The sequence below is a fragment of the Bombus fervidus genome, chromosome 7, assembly GCF_041682495.2.
Source record: "Bombus fervidus isolate BK054 chromosome 7, iyBomFerv1, whole genome shotgun sequence".
Classification (NCBI taxonomy): Eukaryota; Metazoa; Arthropoda; class Insecta; order Hymenoptera; family Apidae; genus Bombus; species Bombus fervidus.
This window is the reverse complement of record NC_091523.1, coordinates 7,068,945-7,083,713: the sequence shown is the minus strand read 5'-3', so window position 1 is coordinate 7,083,713 and position 14,769 is coordinate 7,068,945. Positions and strand designations below refer to the sequence as shown.

At 27.5% G+C, this 14,769-nt stretch overlaps 5 protein-coding genes across 8 annotated transcripts; 3 read left to right on the top strand and 2 right to left on the bottom strand.

Moving 5' to 3' along the window:
* Positions 1-53: 53 nt before the first annotated feature.
* LOC139988863 (low molecular weight phosphotyrosine protein phosphatase 2-like) lies at positions 54-716 on the top strand. The gene is made up of 3 exons (XM_074111847.1): positions 54-169; positions 305-418; positions 561-716. Exons 1-3 carry the CDS (start codon positions 133-135, stop codon positions 572-574), a joined length of 165 nt encoding a protein of 54 aa, XP_073967948.1. The 5' UTR covers positions 54-132; the 3' UTR covers positions 575-716.
* A 647-nt stretch (positions 717-1,363) lies between these two features.
* LOC139989288 (low molecular weight phosphotyrosine protein phosphatase) lies at positions 1,364-2,316 on the top strand. Its single transcript, XM_072007494.1, has 5 exons — positions 1,364-1,473; positions 1,554-1,744; positions 1,805-1,966; positions 2,046-2,124; positions 2,215-2,316. The coding sequence occupies exons 1-5, from the start codon at positions 1,437-1,439 to the stop codon at positions 2,229-2,231; spliced, it is 486 nt and encodes a 161-aa protein (XP_071863595.1). The 5' UTR covers positions 1,364-1,436; the 3' UTR covers positions 2,232-2,316.
* Positions 2,126-5,344, bottom strand: Dhpd (guanine deaminase). Of its 3 annotated transcripts, none has more exons than XM_072007490.1 (9): positions 5,212-5,344; positions 4,146-4,287; positions 3,776-4,018; positions 3,473-3,691; positions 3,281-3,388; positions 3,093-3,200; positions 2,840-3,005; positions 2,607-2,753; positions 2,126-2,532 (listed from the first exon to the last, which is right to left on the bottom strand). In XM_072007490.1, the coding sequence occupies exons 2-9, from the start codon at positions 4,254-4,256 to the stop codon at positions 2,333-2,335; spliced, it is 1,302 nt and encodes a 433-aa protein (XP_071863591.1). In that variant the 5' UTR covers positions 4,257-4,287; positions 5,212-5,344; the 3' UTR covers positions 2,126-2,332. The 3 variants fall into 3 exon arrangements, with proteins under 3 accessions (XP_071863591.1, XP_071863590.1, XP_071863592.1); XM_072007489.1 differs by lacking the exon at positions 5,212-5,344 and adding an exon at positions 4,973-5,097; XM_072007491.1 differs by lacking the exon at positions 5,212-5,344 and adding an exon at positions 4,973-5,096 and having other exon boundaries at positions 4,146-4,196.
* Positions 4,456-8,089, top strand: LOC139989283 (uncharacterized). 2 transcript variants are annotated; one of them, XM_072007485.1, is made up of 10 exons: positions 4,456-4,752; positions 4,967-5,049; positions 5,542-5,881; positions 6,046-6,375; positions 6,465-6,747; positions 6,818-6,983; positions 7,053-7,195; positions 7,262-7,589; positions 7,664-7,836; positions 7,990-8,089. In XM_072007485.1, the coding sequence occupies exons 1-10, from the start codon at positions 4,638-4,640 to the stop codon at positions 8,087-8,089; spliced, it is 2,061 nt and encodes a 686-aa protein (XP_071863586.1). In that variant the 5' UTR covers positions 4,456-4,637. The 2 variants fall into 2 exon arrangements, with proteins under 2 accessions (XP_071863586.1, XP_071863585.1); XM_072007484.1 differs by lacking the exons at positions 4,456-4,752; positions 4,967-5,049 and having other exon boundaries at positions 5,420-5,881; positions 6,806-6,983.
* On the bottom strand, positions 7,856-14,466 carry LOC139989282 (post-GPI attachment to proteins factor 6). The gene is made up of 13 exons (XM_072007483.1): positions 13,715-14,466; positions 13,310-13,481; positions 13,019-13,232; positions 12,824-12,951; positions 12,467-12,750; positions 12,110-12,384; positions 11,892-12,020; positions 11,615-11,820; positions 11,370-11,527; positions 11,057-11,286; positions 10,790-10,984; positions 10,591-10,731; positions 7,856-10,505 (listed from the first exon to the last, which is right to left on the bottom strand). The coding sequence occupies exons 1-13, from the start codon at positions 13,815-13,817 to the stop codon at positions 10,305-10,307; spliced, it is 2,436 nt and encodes an 811-aa protein (XP_071863584.1). The 5' UTR covers positions 13,818-14,466; the 3' UTR covers positions 7,856-10,304.
* Positions 14,467-14,769: the final 303 nt, after the last annotated feature.

Below are 14,769 nucleotides of genomic sequence, written 5' to 3'. Positions count from 1 at the left end.
ATACGGCGATGGCGCACTCTATATTCAATGAACATAGTACATTTTTCGAATAATGCGTAATTGGCAAACCTGATCGGAAAATAATGCATTTTGATCCTTTATAATTTAATATCTATGTAAAAAAAAAAAAATATGGTTCAAAAGAAAAGGGTACTTATGGTTTGTTTAGGTATGTTTTAAAATATTTGAGTGTATAATAAATTTAAAAAATCGTATACCATAACAGGTATTAACATACAACAGGTATAACATAATTTAATAAAATAATAAATAAATAAATAATAAATATAACATAATTTTACAGGAAATATTTGTCGTTCACCAATAGCAGAAGCAGTTTTCAACAACGAAATAAATCTATTAGGTTTGAATGATTCTTGGGAAGTAGAAAGTGCAGCAATCATAGGATATCATACAGGTAGAAGTCCAGATCGTAGAGCTATGTCTACGCTAAAAGAAAAGGGTATCACTAACTATTCTCATAAAGCACGAACTGTGAGTAAATTTATTATTATATAAAAAATGTCTAATGTTAGTATTAATGTATTTTGTCATTATAGGTCAACATAAATGATTTTACCACATTTGATTGGATATTTGGAATGGATAATAGCAATATTGAAGAATTAAATAATATGAAACCTGCGAATTGTACTGCTAAGATTGAACTTCTTGGAAAGTACAATCCAGAGGGAGAAATCATAATCGAAGATCCTTACTATGTACATAATTATTTTAATACAAAATGTTAATGTAAAATTTTCTATGATAAAACAAGAACTAAATTAAAAAATATTTATTTACAGATGAACAACAATGATGGATTTTATGCGGCATATGAGCAGAGTGAACGGTGTATAAAAGCTTTCTTGCAACAATTTACAAGGTATTATCAAAAAATGTATTGCACTTGTAATAATTTATAAATTAAATTTAAAGAAATATAATTATAGTAAGCTTCTTATTTCCAGATGATACTTTAAAAAAACTAAATGAGTCTTAAAAGCTATTAATATGTATAATTAAAATTATTAAAATATCATGTATATATTCTTAGAGACAAATTCTTGTAAAATGTAATGTGAAAATGTAAATTTTTTGAAACAATAAAAATTCATTACAGAATTAAAGTATTGATTCATTACTACTTATCATTTACAAGTATTCTTTAAAAGAAATTCTCAATCATCTTTCATATGTAAAATAACTCTCTAGTTTCATATCATATTAATACATGTAACTTACACCTATTTTGATTTCTATTAACTTAATACTCGTGTAACTACATATTTACTTTTAGAAGCAACAGTTATTTAAGATAAAACATATATATGTATTTACTTCGTTTTACAAGGTTTCTTACATAACCTTAAGGACACTATTGTATAAATACATTTTTAAAGGTAAAAATTAATTTAAAATTAGTAAACAGCAACATGTCACCAAAAAAGAAAGTGTTAATGGTGTGTTTAGGTATATCAAGAATGTTATTTGTCTATGCAGAGTAATATTGTAAACATATCTTTTGTTCTATCAATACTAAAAATTCTTAGGAAACAGCTGTCGTTCTCCAATAGCAGAAGCAGTATTTTACAATGAAATAAAAAAGTTAAATCTCTCTGATGTTTGGGAAGTAAATAGTGCTGCACTTTTACAGTATCACGTAGGTAACAGTCCAGAGCCTAGAACTATGTCTACACTCAAAAAAAGGGGTATTACACATTATACTCACATAGCGAGACAGGTATATATAACAAATTGTTTTATTTAAAATGTAACATAAAACGTGTCTTTCTGTTTTCAGATAACAAAGGAAGATTTCTACAAATTTGATTGGATATTTGGAATGGATAGTGGAATAGTATTTGATCTCTGTCAAATGAAACCAGAAGATAGTCAAGCAAAAATTGAACTTCTTGGAAAATATGATCCGAATGGAGAATTAAATATAAGAGACCCGTTATTTGTAAGAATTGTTAACTTATTATTGTTAAATTATTTTTGTTATTATTAAATATTTAAATATTTTTCAATTAAAATAATAGGACAGTGACAGTGCTGGATTTGAAAAGGCATTCGAGCAAGCTGCAAGAAGCATAAAAGTATTTCTGGAACAACATAAAGGTAGCTTTATATTCCATGATATTTCATTTATTAAGTCACTCAAATAATTTATTTTTATATTATCTTATCAAGAAATAATTTCCTTTACAGATATTGTAAATACATAATTACACTGATTATAATTGCATTGTTATATATAACTTATATATAAACTATTGTATATTGGAATAAACATGAAATATGTAAATATTATGAATATAAATTATTCTTATTTAACTTTACACCCACTTATATACACTTCAATAATGTTACGGTCATCTCCGGAATAAATGAATTTTTGAAATCGTTCTTCCAAGGTACTGCTTTGCAAATTATTCAAAAGTCCATCACTTACATCTGTATCCACAATAAGAGCATCAAATTCTTTACCGACTTCGAAATTCCCTACTTGATTATCTATCGTAAGGGCTAAAAAAATATTGTATTAGAGATTCGGTAACTTGATGCAGTAAATAATCTTGATTTAATTCTAAGAACAGTACCTGCTGCACCTCCTAAAGTAGCCATATGAAATACATCTTTATAATTAAGTGCTTTATAATTATCCTTCATTAAGGACAAATGGATCGATACTTGTAAAGCTGATCTCATTGCATCTAAAATACTACAACTTTGTCCACCTGATACATCTAAAAATAAAAATTGATTTATGGAAATAAACTGCATAATTATCATATAACTATAAAGTTATTAAATAAAAATAATAAATTTATACCAGTGCCAAGTCCAATCTTAATCTGTTTGCTTTTCAGTCTTTGAATATCACAAAAACCGCTTTTTAAACATGTATTTGATGAAGGACAATGTATAATTGCTGTATCACGCTCATTTAATAATACAAGTTCATTATCTGAAAGATATATCCCATGAGCTAACACTGTCTGAAAATAAGCAGTTTTTAGTTTTTTATATTTTGTATATATGTATTTATGTATATATGTATATATGTAATTATTTATTTTGTATACCTTATTTGTAAGAAGTCCAGCTGCATCATATACAGCTGCATAAGAAGGATATTCAGGAAAGTTATTCTTCACAGCTTTTACTTCATCTTGATTTTCTGATACATGAGTCTGAAATATTTTACATGTATGTTAAAACAATTCGTACACATAGAATATTTTGTACATAAAAAATATCTCATATATAGTACCTGTATATGAAGATTTTTTTCTTTTGCTAGTTTTCCTAATTTTTTCATTAGTGTCATATCACAGCTTAAGGCAAATCTTGGTGTTATAATTGGCTTTATTAGAGGACTCTATAATAATTATCATATAAATAAAAATTTGATCTTTATAAAGAAGAAGTAAAATGTAAATTTAAATGATATTCATAATCTTACATTTAATTTAGCCAAATCTTCTATAAATTTGTTTATATTTTCTATAGATTGTTCAGTAGTTTCATAATAATTATCACTACGTTTTACATTCATACTTATTTTCCCAATGAATGCTCGTTGACCCTTATTAGCTGCTACTTGTCCAAGGATTATAGATGCTTTTGAATAGAGAGATGCAAAATAACATGCTGTTGTTGTACCACTCTTTATAGTCTGTTTCTATAATTTCAGAAATAATATGATCATCATTTATATAAAATATAATCTAAAAAATATTTTGATATTACATTACATTGAACTCACCACAACTGTATTAAATACTTTTTCAGCAAATTTTTCATCTGTATATTTCTTTTCTAAAGGAAAAGTATAAGTCTCCAACCATTCTAAAAGTTGTTTATCATATCCAACTCCTAAATTAGGAAGTTGAACAGCATGAATATGACAATCAATAAATCCTGGTACTAAAAATTGACTATTGCTAAGAACACTAACATTTTCGTTTTTTATATCATCTAAGTTCGGATTTATTACTATATTAGAGATCTAAACATAAAAAAATATATTATATAATTTAATAAATATAAGGTTTACATTAGGCGTAATACTTAATTTATTATGATAAATAATGATATTGCAAATTAAAAATAAATAAAAATAGACCGATACATACTTTGCCGTTTTTAACGTGTATCATACCACGGTCGACGATAATCAAATCTCCCTGATTGTTAGAGTGAATAAATGGACCAACAAATACTTTTTCTCTGGCAGATTGAGACATTATGTTAATTTTTCTTGATATTCCAAATTTACTGTAACGCGCACCATAAATGTTTAAGAATAAGATAAATGTAATATAAAATAGTTACAACAATTCTTTATCTTTCTTAATATTTATCATTAATAAATATTGTATATTTTTTTACTTTTCACCTATTTATTAATATTCTTGTTTTTTTAGAAATAATTCATTTATATTCTTTGAATGGTACGTATTGTATTGTCTTATAGTATAGTATTCTCTTATAGTATAGTAACGGAAAACTATCGATGTAACAAACAATAAGAAGATAAAACTAATATCGTACCGAAGCTATACAAATATTTATATCCGTTTTTATATACTTATTTTCATATATTATACAGAACAAAAAAAAAAAAAATGATCGTAAAGAAAGAACAAAAACCTGAAATCTTAAAAAAATCGGATAAGATGATGGATACTCATCGAGAATTTTTGGATATGGATACCGATGAAGAAGATTTTGGTCACCAAGGTATAATAATTAAAATTTCGACTAAATTATAAAAGATCAGCGATTAGTTAAGATTTATTTATATTAAATTGAATTACCAAATTTGAATATATTTTGAGGAAATGTGTAAAACAATTTTAAATATATGCATGATAATTCTAATTTCTGTTACGATATCTAAATCTCTGTTCTCTGTAATTGAGAAAATAATTTAAGATATTTAATTGTATTGTAGAATCACCTGATGCAGGCGAAGAATTTGTCGTTCCTTCAGAACCGGAAAAGCCTATTTTCTCCGAGAAAGATTTAATTGCTTTAGTAAGAACACCAACGTAAACCCCGCAATTTGAAATTTTAAAACTTATGTGTTGCCCAAATCGAGTCATCAGAGTCCATAACAAGATAATTTATTGCAAAATATATTTTTTTAATATCTACTTAATATATATATATGTGCAGATAAAAACATTGTGGACTTACGATTATTTATTATCGTTTGATTCGTTCTATCTAAGAAGTAATACTAAATTAATTATTAATTAATTATGCATCAAATTTTATATAGTATTACAAAATTGTTATAAATCAGTCTAATGAAACATTACTGCAGAACTAATTCATAGTTTGAATGAAAAAGAATTAGATTAGAAGTCACACTTTAGTATTATAAAAAATTCCTATCAGTTTAATGATAGGAATTTACTGTAATGCCATCTACGGCGCGACTTTTAAGATCCTGTTACAGAAGTAGAAATACTTTTGTAGGTTTCATTGAAACGATTAAATTTTTTCGTTTGAATATGCTTTTAGGTGAAATATGTGAAAGATTTAACGATATATTCTTGCAATGGCGTAAGTTGGAACGAGCATTCCGATGAAACAATTCAAGAATATTTTAAGAATCCATCATATACAGTGCTAACTACTTTTTACGATAAAGATGAATTAAATGCTATGTTGGATATCCCGATACATACATCTAAGGGATTTACATATTTCTTAAGATCATCATGGCAAATTTATACCCCAGAAAATTTTTTAAAGACCGTTTCATTTGGCAGTATTAACAATAATATTAAGAGTAATATCCTAAAATTTATGGAAAATTTGTATGCACCGATGGTGCTGCACAGTGAAGATTACGCTTCATGTATCCAAATAAAATATTATAATTTTTTGTTCATGTAGAATAGTATATGTGGTATAATAATTACCAAGTTTCAAAATTTTATTTCTATTTGTTATCATTACATTATCTCATTATCTCGAACAAAAATAACCCATATTAGAGCTACAATTTCCCATAACGAACAGTTTTAAGAAACGACGTGTTTTTAAATTTACACGAGTTTATCGTACATCTAATGGAGGAAATTTATAAACCAATGGGTAGAACTATTTTATACGTACCAAAAGAACGTCTTCTCCAGACATTTTTAAAATCGGATACAGACAATTATTTTTTGTTGGGTACAAATAAAACAACGACCATTTCCGAAGAAGATGAAAGAAAACGAAAGTTAGTCGGCAGGCTAGAAAAAGTAGTTTGCTTTTGGATCAGACAGATACGTAGAGCAACGATGACGTCAATGAGAAGACAAATTAACAATATACAAGATGAAGTCGACTATTGGAATGCAAAGCGTCAGTTTCTCATTAGTTAAATTAATTTTTCTATTTTCAGCTACTACATCTTTTTTTAATAAAAGGTGTCTGTTTTGAATTCCTTATAGATTCAAATTTGAATCATTTGTGTGCTCAACTTCTTAATACGGAAGTTCGATTAATCATCGACATTTTGAAAAATTTGCATTCTCCAAGCGCAAGTGAATTAGAGAAATTAACTATCCACATTAATGATAGATTAGAGGAAGCGTCGTCAAATTTAATGTACTTAAATATTCTACTTCGTTTTTGTAAAAATTTAAACATTCCAGAAGATGTCGAAAATTCTGTGACAGAAGCATTACTTCTTATATTATTCATTTGGACGGAATCGTCATTTTATTCTACGAAGTAAAAACAATGACTTATGTTCAATAATAATATTTCTGTATGTAATATTTCTATATAGCAATATTTCTAGGTGTAATATAAAAATATTATGTCAAGCATTAAGCTCACAAATAATGGAACAATGTAAACAATATATCAAACTGGACGTTGCTCTTGGGAGTAATCCTGAAATGGGAATACAGATGTTAGAGAAATGTATATTTTGTTGTAATGTTTATAAAACAATATATGATAACGTATGTTTTCTATAAAATATATTTTTTTGTATTAACAGTTGATTGGTAAATTATTAACACTTATTGCAGGTCATGATAAATGTTACATGTTATATCAATCTTAACAGAAAATGGGACATAAACCAGCAAGAAGTTTTTAGCAAAATTAATATTTTTAAACAAAGATGCTACGATGTCATTGAAATTTGTAAAGCTTTAATAGTATTCGGAAGGTATTTGAAAGAAGAAGAAAAAAAAGTAAGATAGAAATTAATAATCATTTTTATATGATTTCATAGAGACGTTAAAATAGGATTAATTGGAGGCCCAAAAGGAACCGAGTATGAAGCATATTTACGGGAAATTGAATATTTATTTTACGAAAATTTAAATGAAATTATAATGGCACGTGACATCGTGTTCGATGTTACAAGATCCATTTGGTTTATAAAGATTAAACAATTTAGGTATATAGATTTGCAATTAGAAAATATGGTAGTAAATTTAATTAATGATATATTTAAAAATGTAAAGAATATAGAAGAAGGTATCGAGGCAATTTACGTTTTACGAAAATTTAAAAAAAGAGAGAATTTACGAGAATTATTGCAAAAAAAATGGATACAGGTATATATCAATGTTGTGTGTATTAATTGATCGCTAGTAAAAGTTATTTATAATAGTAATAAAGAAATTTTTAGGTATGGAAAATATTTAGTAGTGAAATCGAACACTGTTACATCAATGCGATTAATCGATCCAGGGAAGAGACTGATATTGGTGTAACTTTGTTATGCATTTTACAATACTTAAGAAATCAGCATTCTATAATTACAAATGCGTTAGATTGGATAGGAGATTGCGATTTTGGAAAGTAAGTGAAACAACCCAAATTATTTAAACAGATTTATTGAAATGATAGATTTCCTTCTTTAAATATTTTATTCCTTTCTGCTAAACATCTTTTTTATAATATGATTTCTCTACATTCGTATCTCTGAATAGGACGTATTATGCATGATTTCAGCTGTGTTTTGCAACGATATGAACATGTAGTAGATGTAATTGACAAGAGAAGAAAGATGTTTAACATTTACAGTACAACAAATGGAACGCAATATATATAATGCGAAATTTTATGTTATTAAAACTGTGGTAAAAGTTAAAAATAATTTCATTTTAAGAGAAAAAAATAATAAAAAATTGATTTAAAAAGTTTTGTATAACGAGAACTTCCTCTGTCACTTCATTATCAAAATAATGATATTGTTACAATTTTGTACGGGGTACTGTACTCGTAATTTTTTTAAATATATGTCGTTTTATTTTCGACTTAAAAGAAATGATAGGAAATCAAATTAAAAAATTAAATATCTATCTGACATAATATGGAATATATACCTTCTTATATTTTATTTGATACGAAATATTATATTATTTATGTTCACTCTGAATTTGTAACAGACTTATAATACAATTCACATTGTTGATACTTTTCAGGATAAAAGTTCATTCTACATGTTGTATTTGTTTAAAATCTAAAATAATATAGCATACATAGATCTTTCAAAGATTTGCATTATATGAATTCCTTCTTATCAATCACCCTGCCTTTTTGTAATAGTGTAAAAATAAGATTTGCAATATAATTGGCATAGGATGAAAGAGAAATCTCAGATGGCACTTTACACATTGTGAGGTATTTGAACAGTAACTAAAGTAAATATTATACTTTAGTAATTTACCATATCAAAATGAATTCATACAGGTTGTAGTCACAATTGAAAATAATAATAAATTATATTCTATTAAATCATTATTATAAAAATCTTTTGAATAACATATTGCAATTAATATCACAAAATGAATGAATATCACAAAAAAAGAATGAAATTACAATATTGAAATATTTATATATATATAAACTTTTAATTTACTTATAGAGAGCATGAGTGTATCTTCTGTATTAAAACTAATTAACTTTGGGAATTTTTAATATTAAATAACGTTCATGTAATGTCTAAAACAATTTCCAATTTCTTACTTACTATATTCTACCTTTCCATTTGAAAATTTCTAAGAAATGTTTATTTAGAACATAAATCAAATTGAATACTGTTACAGTTTTTATACATAAATTTTAATATCAAAAACGATAAAATTCTTGTAAACACTCAATTATTTAATTTTTGAAATTTGAATACTATTCCCGAATAATTTACCCGTATTTAGGCACAACATTCATACTTTCATTTCCTAATATGCTATTAGTACCTTTTATTATATTTTGTGGTCCCTTACACAAGTGTAAACACTAAATGTGAAAAATAGATGTAACAATATTAGACACATAACATGTTCTTCTACGTTATTAAGATACATATATACTGCATTACATTTTCATGTTTCCCAAAGTTATAGTAGTTACACAGAATATGCACATGATATATATTATATTTTTTTATACATAACAAAACATATTTAAAAGATAAAAAATAAAATATAATAAATATTTTTGAATGTAATTTGCCAGTGACAATATGTATAGGGTAATCTATGCAATTAATATTTTTCTGTACTATTAGGCACATAAAATACATAAATTACATACATATAAGAATGCTTCTGAGAGAAATAAATTATTTTAGTAAATGGAACAAAATAGCATATTAAGTACTATCAACAAATATAAGAATACATGTATAATCGTGTATTTGTATTTATATATATAATAAATTTTATAACAAGTTTCCTCTAAAAATCATACCTATGGCTATAAAGAAGATCATGAAATATAATTATTACTGATATAATAAACTCAATAAATCGTCATCAATATTTTGATGATACATATTATTTGATGACGTAACTTCCTAGAAAAAATAGATGTTAACTTTTCTTTGTGACTTCTTTAACACGATACAATACAATTTCCAACAATAAAAATATAAAAAATATTTCGTTAAATATTAGTGTTATTGGTTATATTCTAAAAATAACATAGTGTAATAATAGAATAGCACCATTTATAAGTTCATTCAGCTTTTACGGCTGAAACTAGTTGTATATTACATTGAGCTGTGTTAAATTGGAAACTTCGGCATAGATTACCCTATAATCAATTATGCATCTTTACTTAGGAACTATTATAAAATTTATACATAAATATTTTATGTACATATACATGATACTTGTACATGTGCATTCATTTTTTAAATTTTGATTATCATAATGCTATAATCTACTTTTTGCTTAGAGAATTAGAACACTCTTTTGGCACAAATAACTTAAATAATAGTACGTATTTGGTTTGTTTTTACCCTACCTATTTTTTCTGCAGTTTCAATTTGATGCAATTACCAGATTTTCCTGACCACTCGTTACCGTAAAAATTGGACTACCCGGTGTATCCTTATAATCAAGTAATTCACTGTCATCGCTAAACGAGCTGGTACCCGAAGAACCAATTTGTTCTAACCGCGGTGGTGGTAAAAGAAATATCAATGAGATCGCTATTATCATATGCCATGCACTATGAACATACTACAAAGAAAATACAAATACTTTTTATAATAATAGAGATAATTTTCCACCTTTGTTAATATATAGTAATTTATAATGTACGTACCTGATAATTGGCTTCTGTCTCAACTAAAGAAAAGAGCAATAAACCTACAATAGCTAGTGTTAATCCTGCTAATAACTTTGAGATCCTATCAGGCTTTTTCAGCCTTCTCAAGTGAAAACAACGATAAGCATATGTTCCCATCTGAAAATATATGAAAAAAAAATAACGCTATTATAAATGTTTCTTCTAAATTACTTACTGGGATCATAATGCCCATTCCAAATGGTACTAATATACTAGTTAAACTTGTTTTATTGGATTCAACGCCAAAAGCTATAATAAGAACTCCAAACATATGACATAACGATACAAAACGAATCGGTATTTCAGCCATAGCAACAAGTGTTACCCAAAATGCTAATATACTTGAAAAAAAGTCACTGTATTGCAAAACCTGAAATAAATTTAATAAAACTATTTATAAAAGAAAAGATATGATACAATTGTTATGAAACAATTTACATACTTCATATTTAGCAACACAATAAGTCATAACATGTTGATCACAAGCATGGTACAGAGATGAAAAGAGCATAGTTGCCAAATAGACTAATCCCTCAGTATATAATCCGCGCTTAACAGCTAAATATATAGCAGGTATGAAGAAACCATTACTTAAAGTTAGTATCAATGTTGTTATAAGAGAAGATTCTGGATTGGCGCTAGTAGCATCAGTGCAGCCCCATCCTTTGTATCCTGTGTAATAAAATATATCGGTGTAATGGAAAGAATTATATGTATAAATTATAAATAGTAGTTATTCTAACTAGTAATCAAACCTTCAAAACATTTGCATGTTGTATAATAAAGAATATCACGATGAATTTCTTGACAAATTCCATGATGACCACATGGATAATTTCCATCAAATACACATTGCCTAGTTCGTATATCCAATGATACTAAAATTTCTTCCATTTCACAATTTACAGGTTTTCTATTTAATGGATAATATCATTTTGTATTTGTAGTTTGATTTTAATTTTAATATTTTATATTTATATTTCCAAAAATATGATCTTACCCATTAAAATAGCATGTTGCATCTAAACTAACATACCAAGTGTCTGGTTGTGGATATGGTATCAATAATGTTCCATCGTGTCTATCAAATGAAGACAAGATCATTGACATTTCGGATTTTTCACATATCATATTATTTTTAATTCTATCTGGAATTCGCCCACGTTGAACGCAAAGTATAACTTTAACTAATTGCCTTGTTGCTATCTGAAAGATATATATAACGAGTTGAATAGTTTATGAAATTATATACAAGAGTTTCAGTAATTATTGCTTACTTTATCCATTTCCAAATGAACACTTATATCAAGTGTACCACCAATATCAATTAATGGCAAAATATCAAACTGTGTTATTACTGGATGCACATCAGTTAACATTATCCAAGAAGTTAGCCATTCTCTATTCTGAAAATCAGTTTTTTACACAAACACATTTAATAATTAATATACTTCATATTTATTTGTTATATTTATATTCATGAAATGCTTGATACCTGTAGTAAATAGACTCCTGAAAATATTTGTGAGTGCTTAACTCTAGCAAGCTGATATCTTGGGAAACATGGATCATCAAAATATTCATCTGATATACGAAATTGATTTTTCATAACATCTCCATTATAAAATGATTCATTATATTTATCTTCACCATGATGTGAATGATGTTTTGTTATATCTTTCATGCGCAATTGAGCTAATGCTTTAGAAAATAAAGGTGCATCCAAATATTGTCTTATAAAAGATTTTTCTGTTATTATAATTGGGCATTCTGAAAAATAAGATAGAGCAAAAATAATTTATGAGTTTAACATTAATGTAACTAAGCAAAGTCACAAGTAATGTAAATTTACCTGAAGTGACTACCTTCACATTTACTTCAATGATACTATCCGAAATAATCATTAAATAATAATAACTATCTTCATAAGGGGAAGATTCTGTAAAGGTATATGAACCCAGCATAGTTAAATTTACATTTTCAAATGATTCAGAGTGATTGAAAACGGGCAAAGAACGCCCTTTTAGTGCCATATTTTTAATACAAAGTTCATGTACATTACGAGATTTATGCACAGTAAAATTGCAACCCCAAATATCTACACGAAGATTCCATGTTCCTGACGGGACATATATCCTAAATAAGAATGCAATATATTAGTAATTCTCAATCTCTATAATGGTTTGGATATGATAATTATACTCTTTACTTGTAGTAAGAAGTAGATTCTTTTGTTCTTAATGTTTGTTGGTAACCAATTGGAATATTTTCAATACTATTGGTTTGTGTCCATACAGCTATAGAACCTATACTGTAGTGACATTTATGGCCAAGTCCCTATATAAAACTTTAGAATTAATATAAAATAATACAACATTGGAAGAGAGATAAAATCAAGATATACCTGCTGTTGAACCTTTTCATCCCAGTGAGACAAATATGCTCCAACAAACCAATCTCCAGCTTCTGGTCCATAAACTGGTATAATCGCAGAGGTTTTTGGTTCAAATGTTGTAATTGCAGAAATTCTAATGGTATGATTACGCTTATGATACATATCATTAGGAAATGTATCATTATTTATAGATATCACAGGGTAACTGCCCCATTGCAGGTATCTGAAAATCATAATAGTAAAAGTAAATATCATATTACGAATATCTATATGTTCATAATAGCAAAAATAAATATTTACATATGTACTTTTCTCCTTGGGCAATCTGGCCCATCCATAAATGCTGCAAACTGCCAAGTAGCTCTAAGCACCTCTTTTGGAACTGTATAATGGAACATGGCTATATCTGAATAACTTTTGAACGAATGTAGTAATCCTTCCTGACTTGCTTCCGGCATAGTACATTCTTTAGCTATCAATATAAATTATTTGCACGTTCTAAGTTAGATATAAATTTATTTATATAAAATACATTTCATAAAGATGAAAATTATAACATTCTTCATGCTTAAGTAAATGTTATTTAAAAAAAAAAGTGTAGTATCATCTTAGAATATAAACTGTTAAAAGATATAAGTTATTAAAAAATAAAAGATAGAAACAAAATTATCAATTTTGTAAACGAAAAGATGTTTTCAAATTTACCTGGAAAAAGTAATAAGATTAAAACGACGTGAAATTGAAGAATCATGAGATATCGCCTTGAAAAATAACGTATCGGAAGCATGATAATATTTTTTGACATCATAGAAAGATGAAAATTTTTTTCAATTGGATGTTTCCATCCACTTCTTATTAATTATCGATCATTTTCCCGTTCCTGTGTTGACTGTACATTTTGCACAGACAATAAATCACTGTGACTAGCTAGCCCGCAATGTTTGCGTGTTTAGTCTATATAGGTATCCTTCGATCAGCTGTAGTGGACGACATATAAATAGCAAAGGGTGGAATGAATACAAACTGTAAACTCATAAACGAATGCTAACTTGGTTTTATTGAAAACGTTTATTCACAACAATTTATGATACTTAATGCTTAATGCTTAAGAATGCATGAATACTTTAGTTTCGTCAATGTTAAAAACTTCCATGAAGCGCGCACGTGCGACGACCGTACTCGAGATGAGCGCCAAAGTAACTGCCTAGCGAAGTCGCCCCGAGATAACATTCACTCCTTGGCCTCGTCTGACAGCAGAAGCTGCATGCGCGGACGATATTGCTTGGAAAGCGATGGAGATGACGTACGCGGAGCTGCGCTGGCGCAACAGGGCGATAGTGACCTTTGTGGCGGTCTAATGAAAATATCATGTGTTCGACCGTTCGCGAAGAGACGCGATCGCGAGAAAGCGCGCCAAAGAGAGTCGTAAATTCCCGTTACGATTATAGAATCGACGCCACGAAATGATCGATCCCTTATTTCGATTAGGATACTAGAGATGGTTGAATTGATTATAACATTGAGAATAACAGATTACAATGCACTTTATTCCAACAACTTGCAGACAAGATAGTTACGCACGGTACGTATAGATATAAGTTAAACAGATCATTAATTTAAAGATGTAAAACCAGTGCCGAGATGTTGACTGAGTTAAAGATGTAAATCCAATCTAGAAATGTTGACTCATCTGTAGATGATAAACTAATGAAGTTCAGTGACGAAGGAATAACCATAAGGAACCTCTTAACTTGAAGATA

Bases quoted from the DNA above. Each gene is read 5' to 3' on its own strand.
- LOC139988863 (XM_074111847.1), top strand. From the start codon at position 133: ATGGTTCAAAAGAAAAGGGTACTTATGGTTTGTTTAG. The intron at 170-304 runs GTATGTTTTAAA...ATAATTTTACAG, and splicing joins GGTACTTATGGTTTGTTTAG to GAAATATTTGTCGTTCACCA.
- LOC139989288 (XM_072007494.1), top strand. From the start codon at position 1,437: ATGTCACCAAAAAAGAAAGTGTTAATGGTGTGTTTAG. The intron at 1,474-1,553 runs GTATATCAAGAA...AAAAATTCTTAG, and splicing joins AGTGTTAATGGTGTGTTTAG to GAAACAGCTGTCGTTCTCCA. The intron at 1,745-1,804 runs GTATATATAACA...TTCTGTTTTCAG, and splicing joins ATACTCACATAGCGAGACAG to ATAACAAAGGAAGATTTCTA.
- Dhpd (XM_072007490.1), bottom strand. From the start codon at position 4,256: ATGTCTCAATCTGCCAGAGAAAAAGTATTTGTTGGTCCATTTATTCAC. The intron at 3,692-3,775 runs GTGAGTTCAATG...CTGAAATTATAG, and splicing joins AAGTATTTAATACAGTTGTG to AAACAGACTATAAAGAGTGG. The intron at 3,389-3,472 runs GTAAGATTATGA...TAATTATTATAG, and splicing joins AAGATTTGGCTAAATTAAAT to AGTCCTCTAATAAAGCCAAT.
- LOC139989283 (XM_072007485.1), top strand. From the start codon at position 4,638: ATGATCGTAAAGAAAGAACAAAAACCTGAAATCTTAAAAAAATCGGAT. The intron at 5,050-5,541 runs GTAAGAACACCA...ATATGCTTTTAG, and splicing joins AGAAAGATTTAATTGCTTTA to GTGAAATATGTGAAAGATTT. The intron at 7,196-7,261 runs GTATTTGAAAGA...ATGATTTCATAG, and splicing joins GCTTTAATAGTATTCGGAAG to AGACGTTAAAATAGGATTAA.
- LOC139989282 (XM_072007483.1), bottom strand. From the start codon at position 13,817: ATGATGTCAAAAAATATTATCATGCTTCCGATACGTTATTTTTCAAGG. The intron at 13,482-13,714 runs GTAAATTTGAAA...TTATATTGATAG, and splicing joins AATCTTATTACTTTTTCCAG to CTAAAGAATGTACTATGCCG. The intron at 11,287-11,369 runs GTTTGATTACTA...TTTATTACACAG, and splicing joins AACATGCAAATGTTTTGAAG to GATACAAAGGATGGGGCTGC.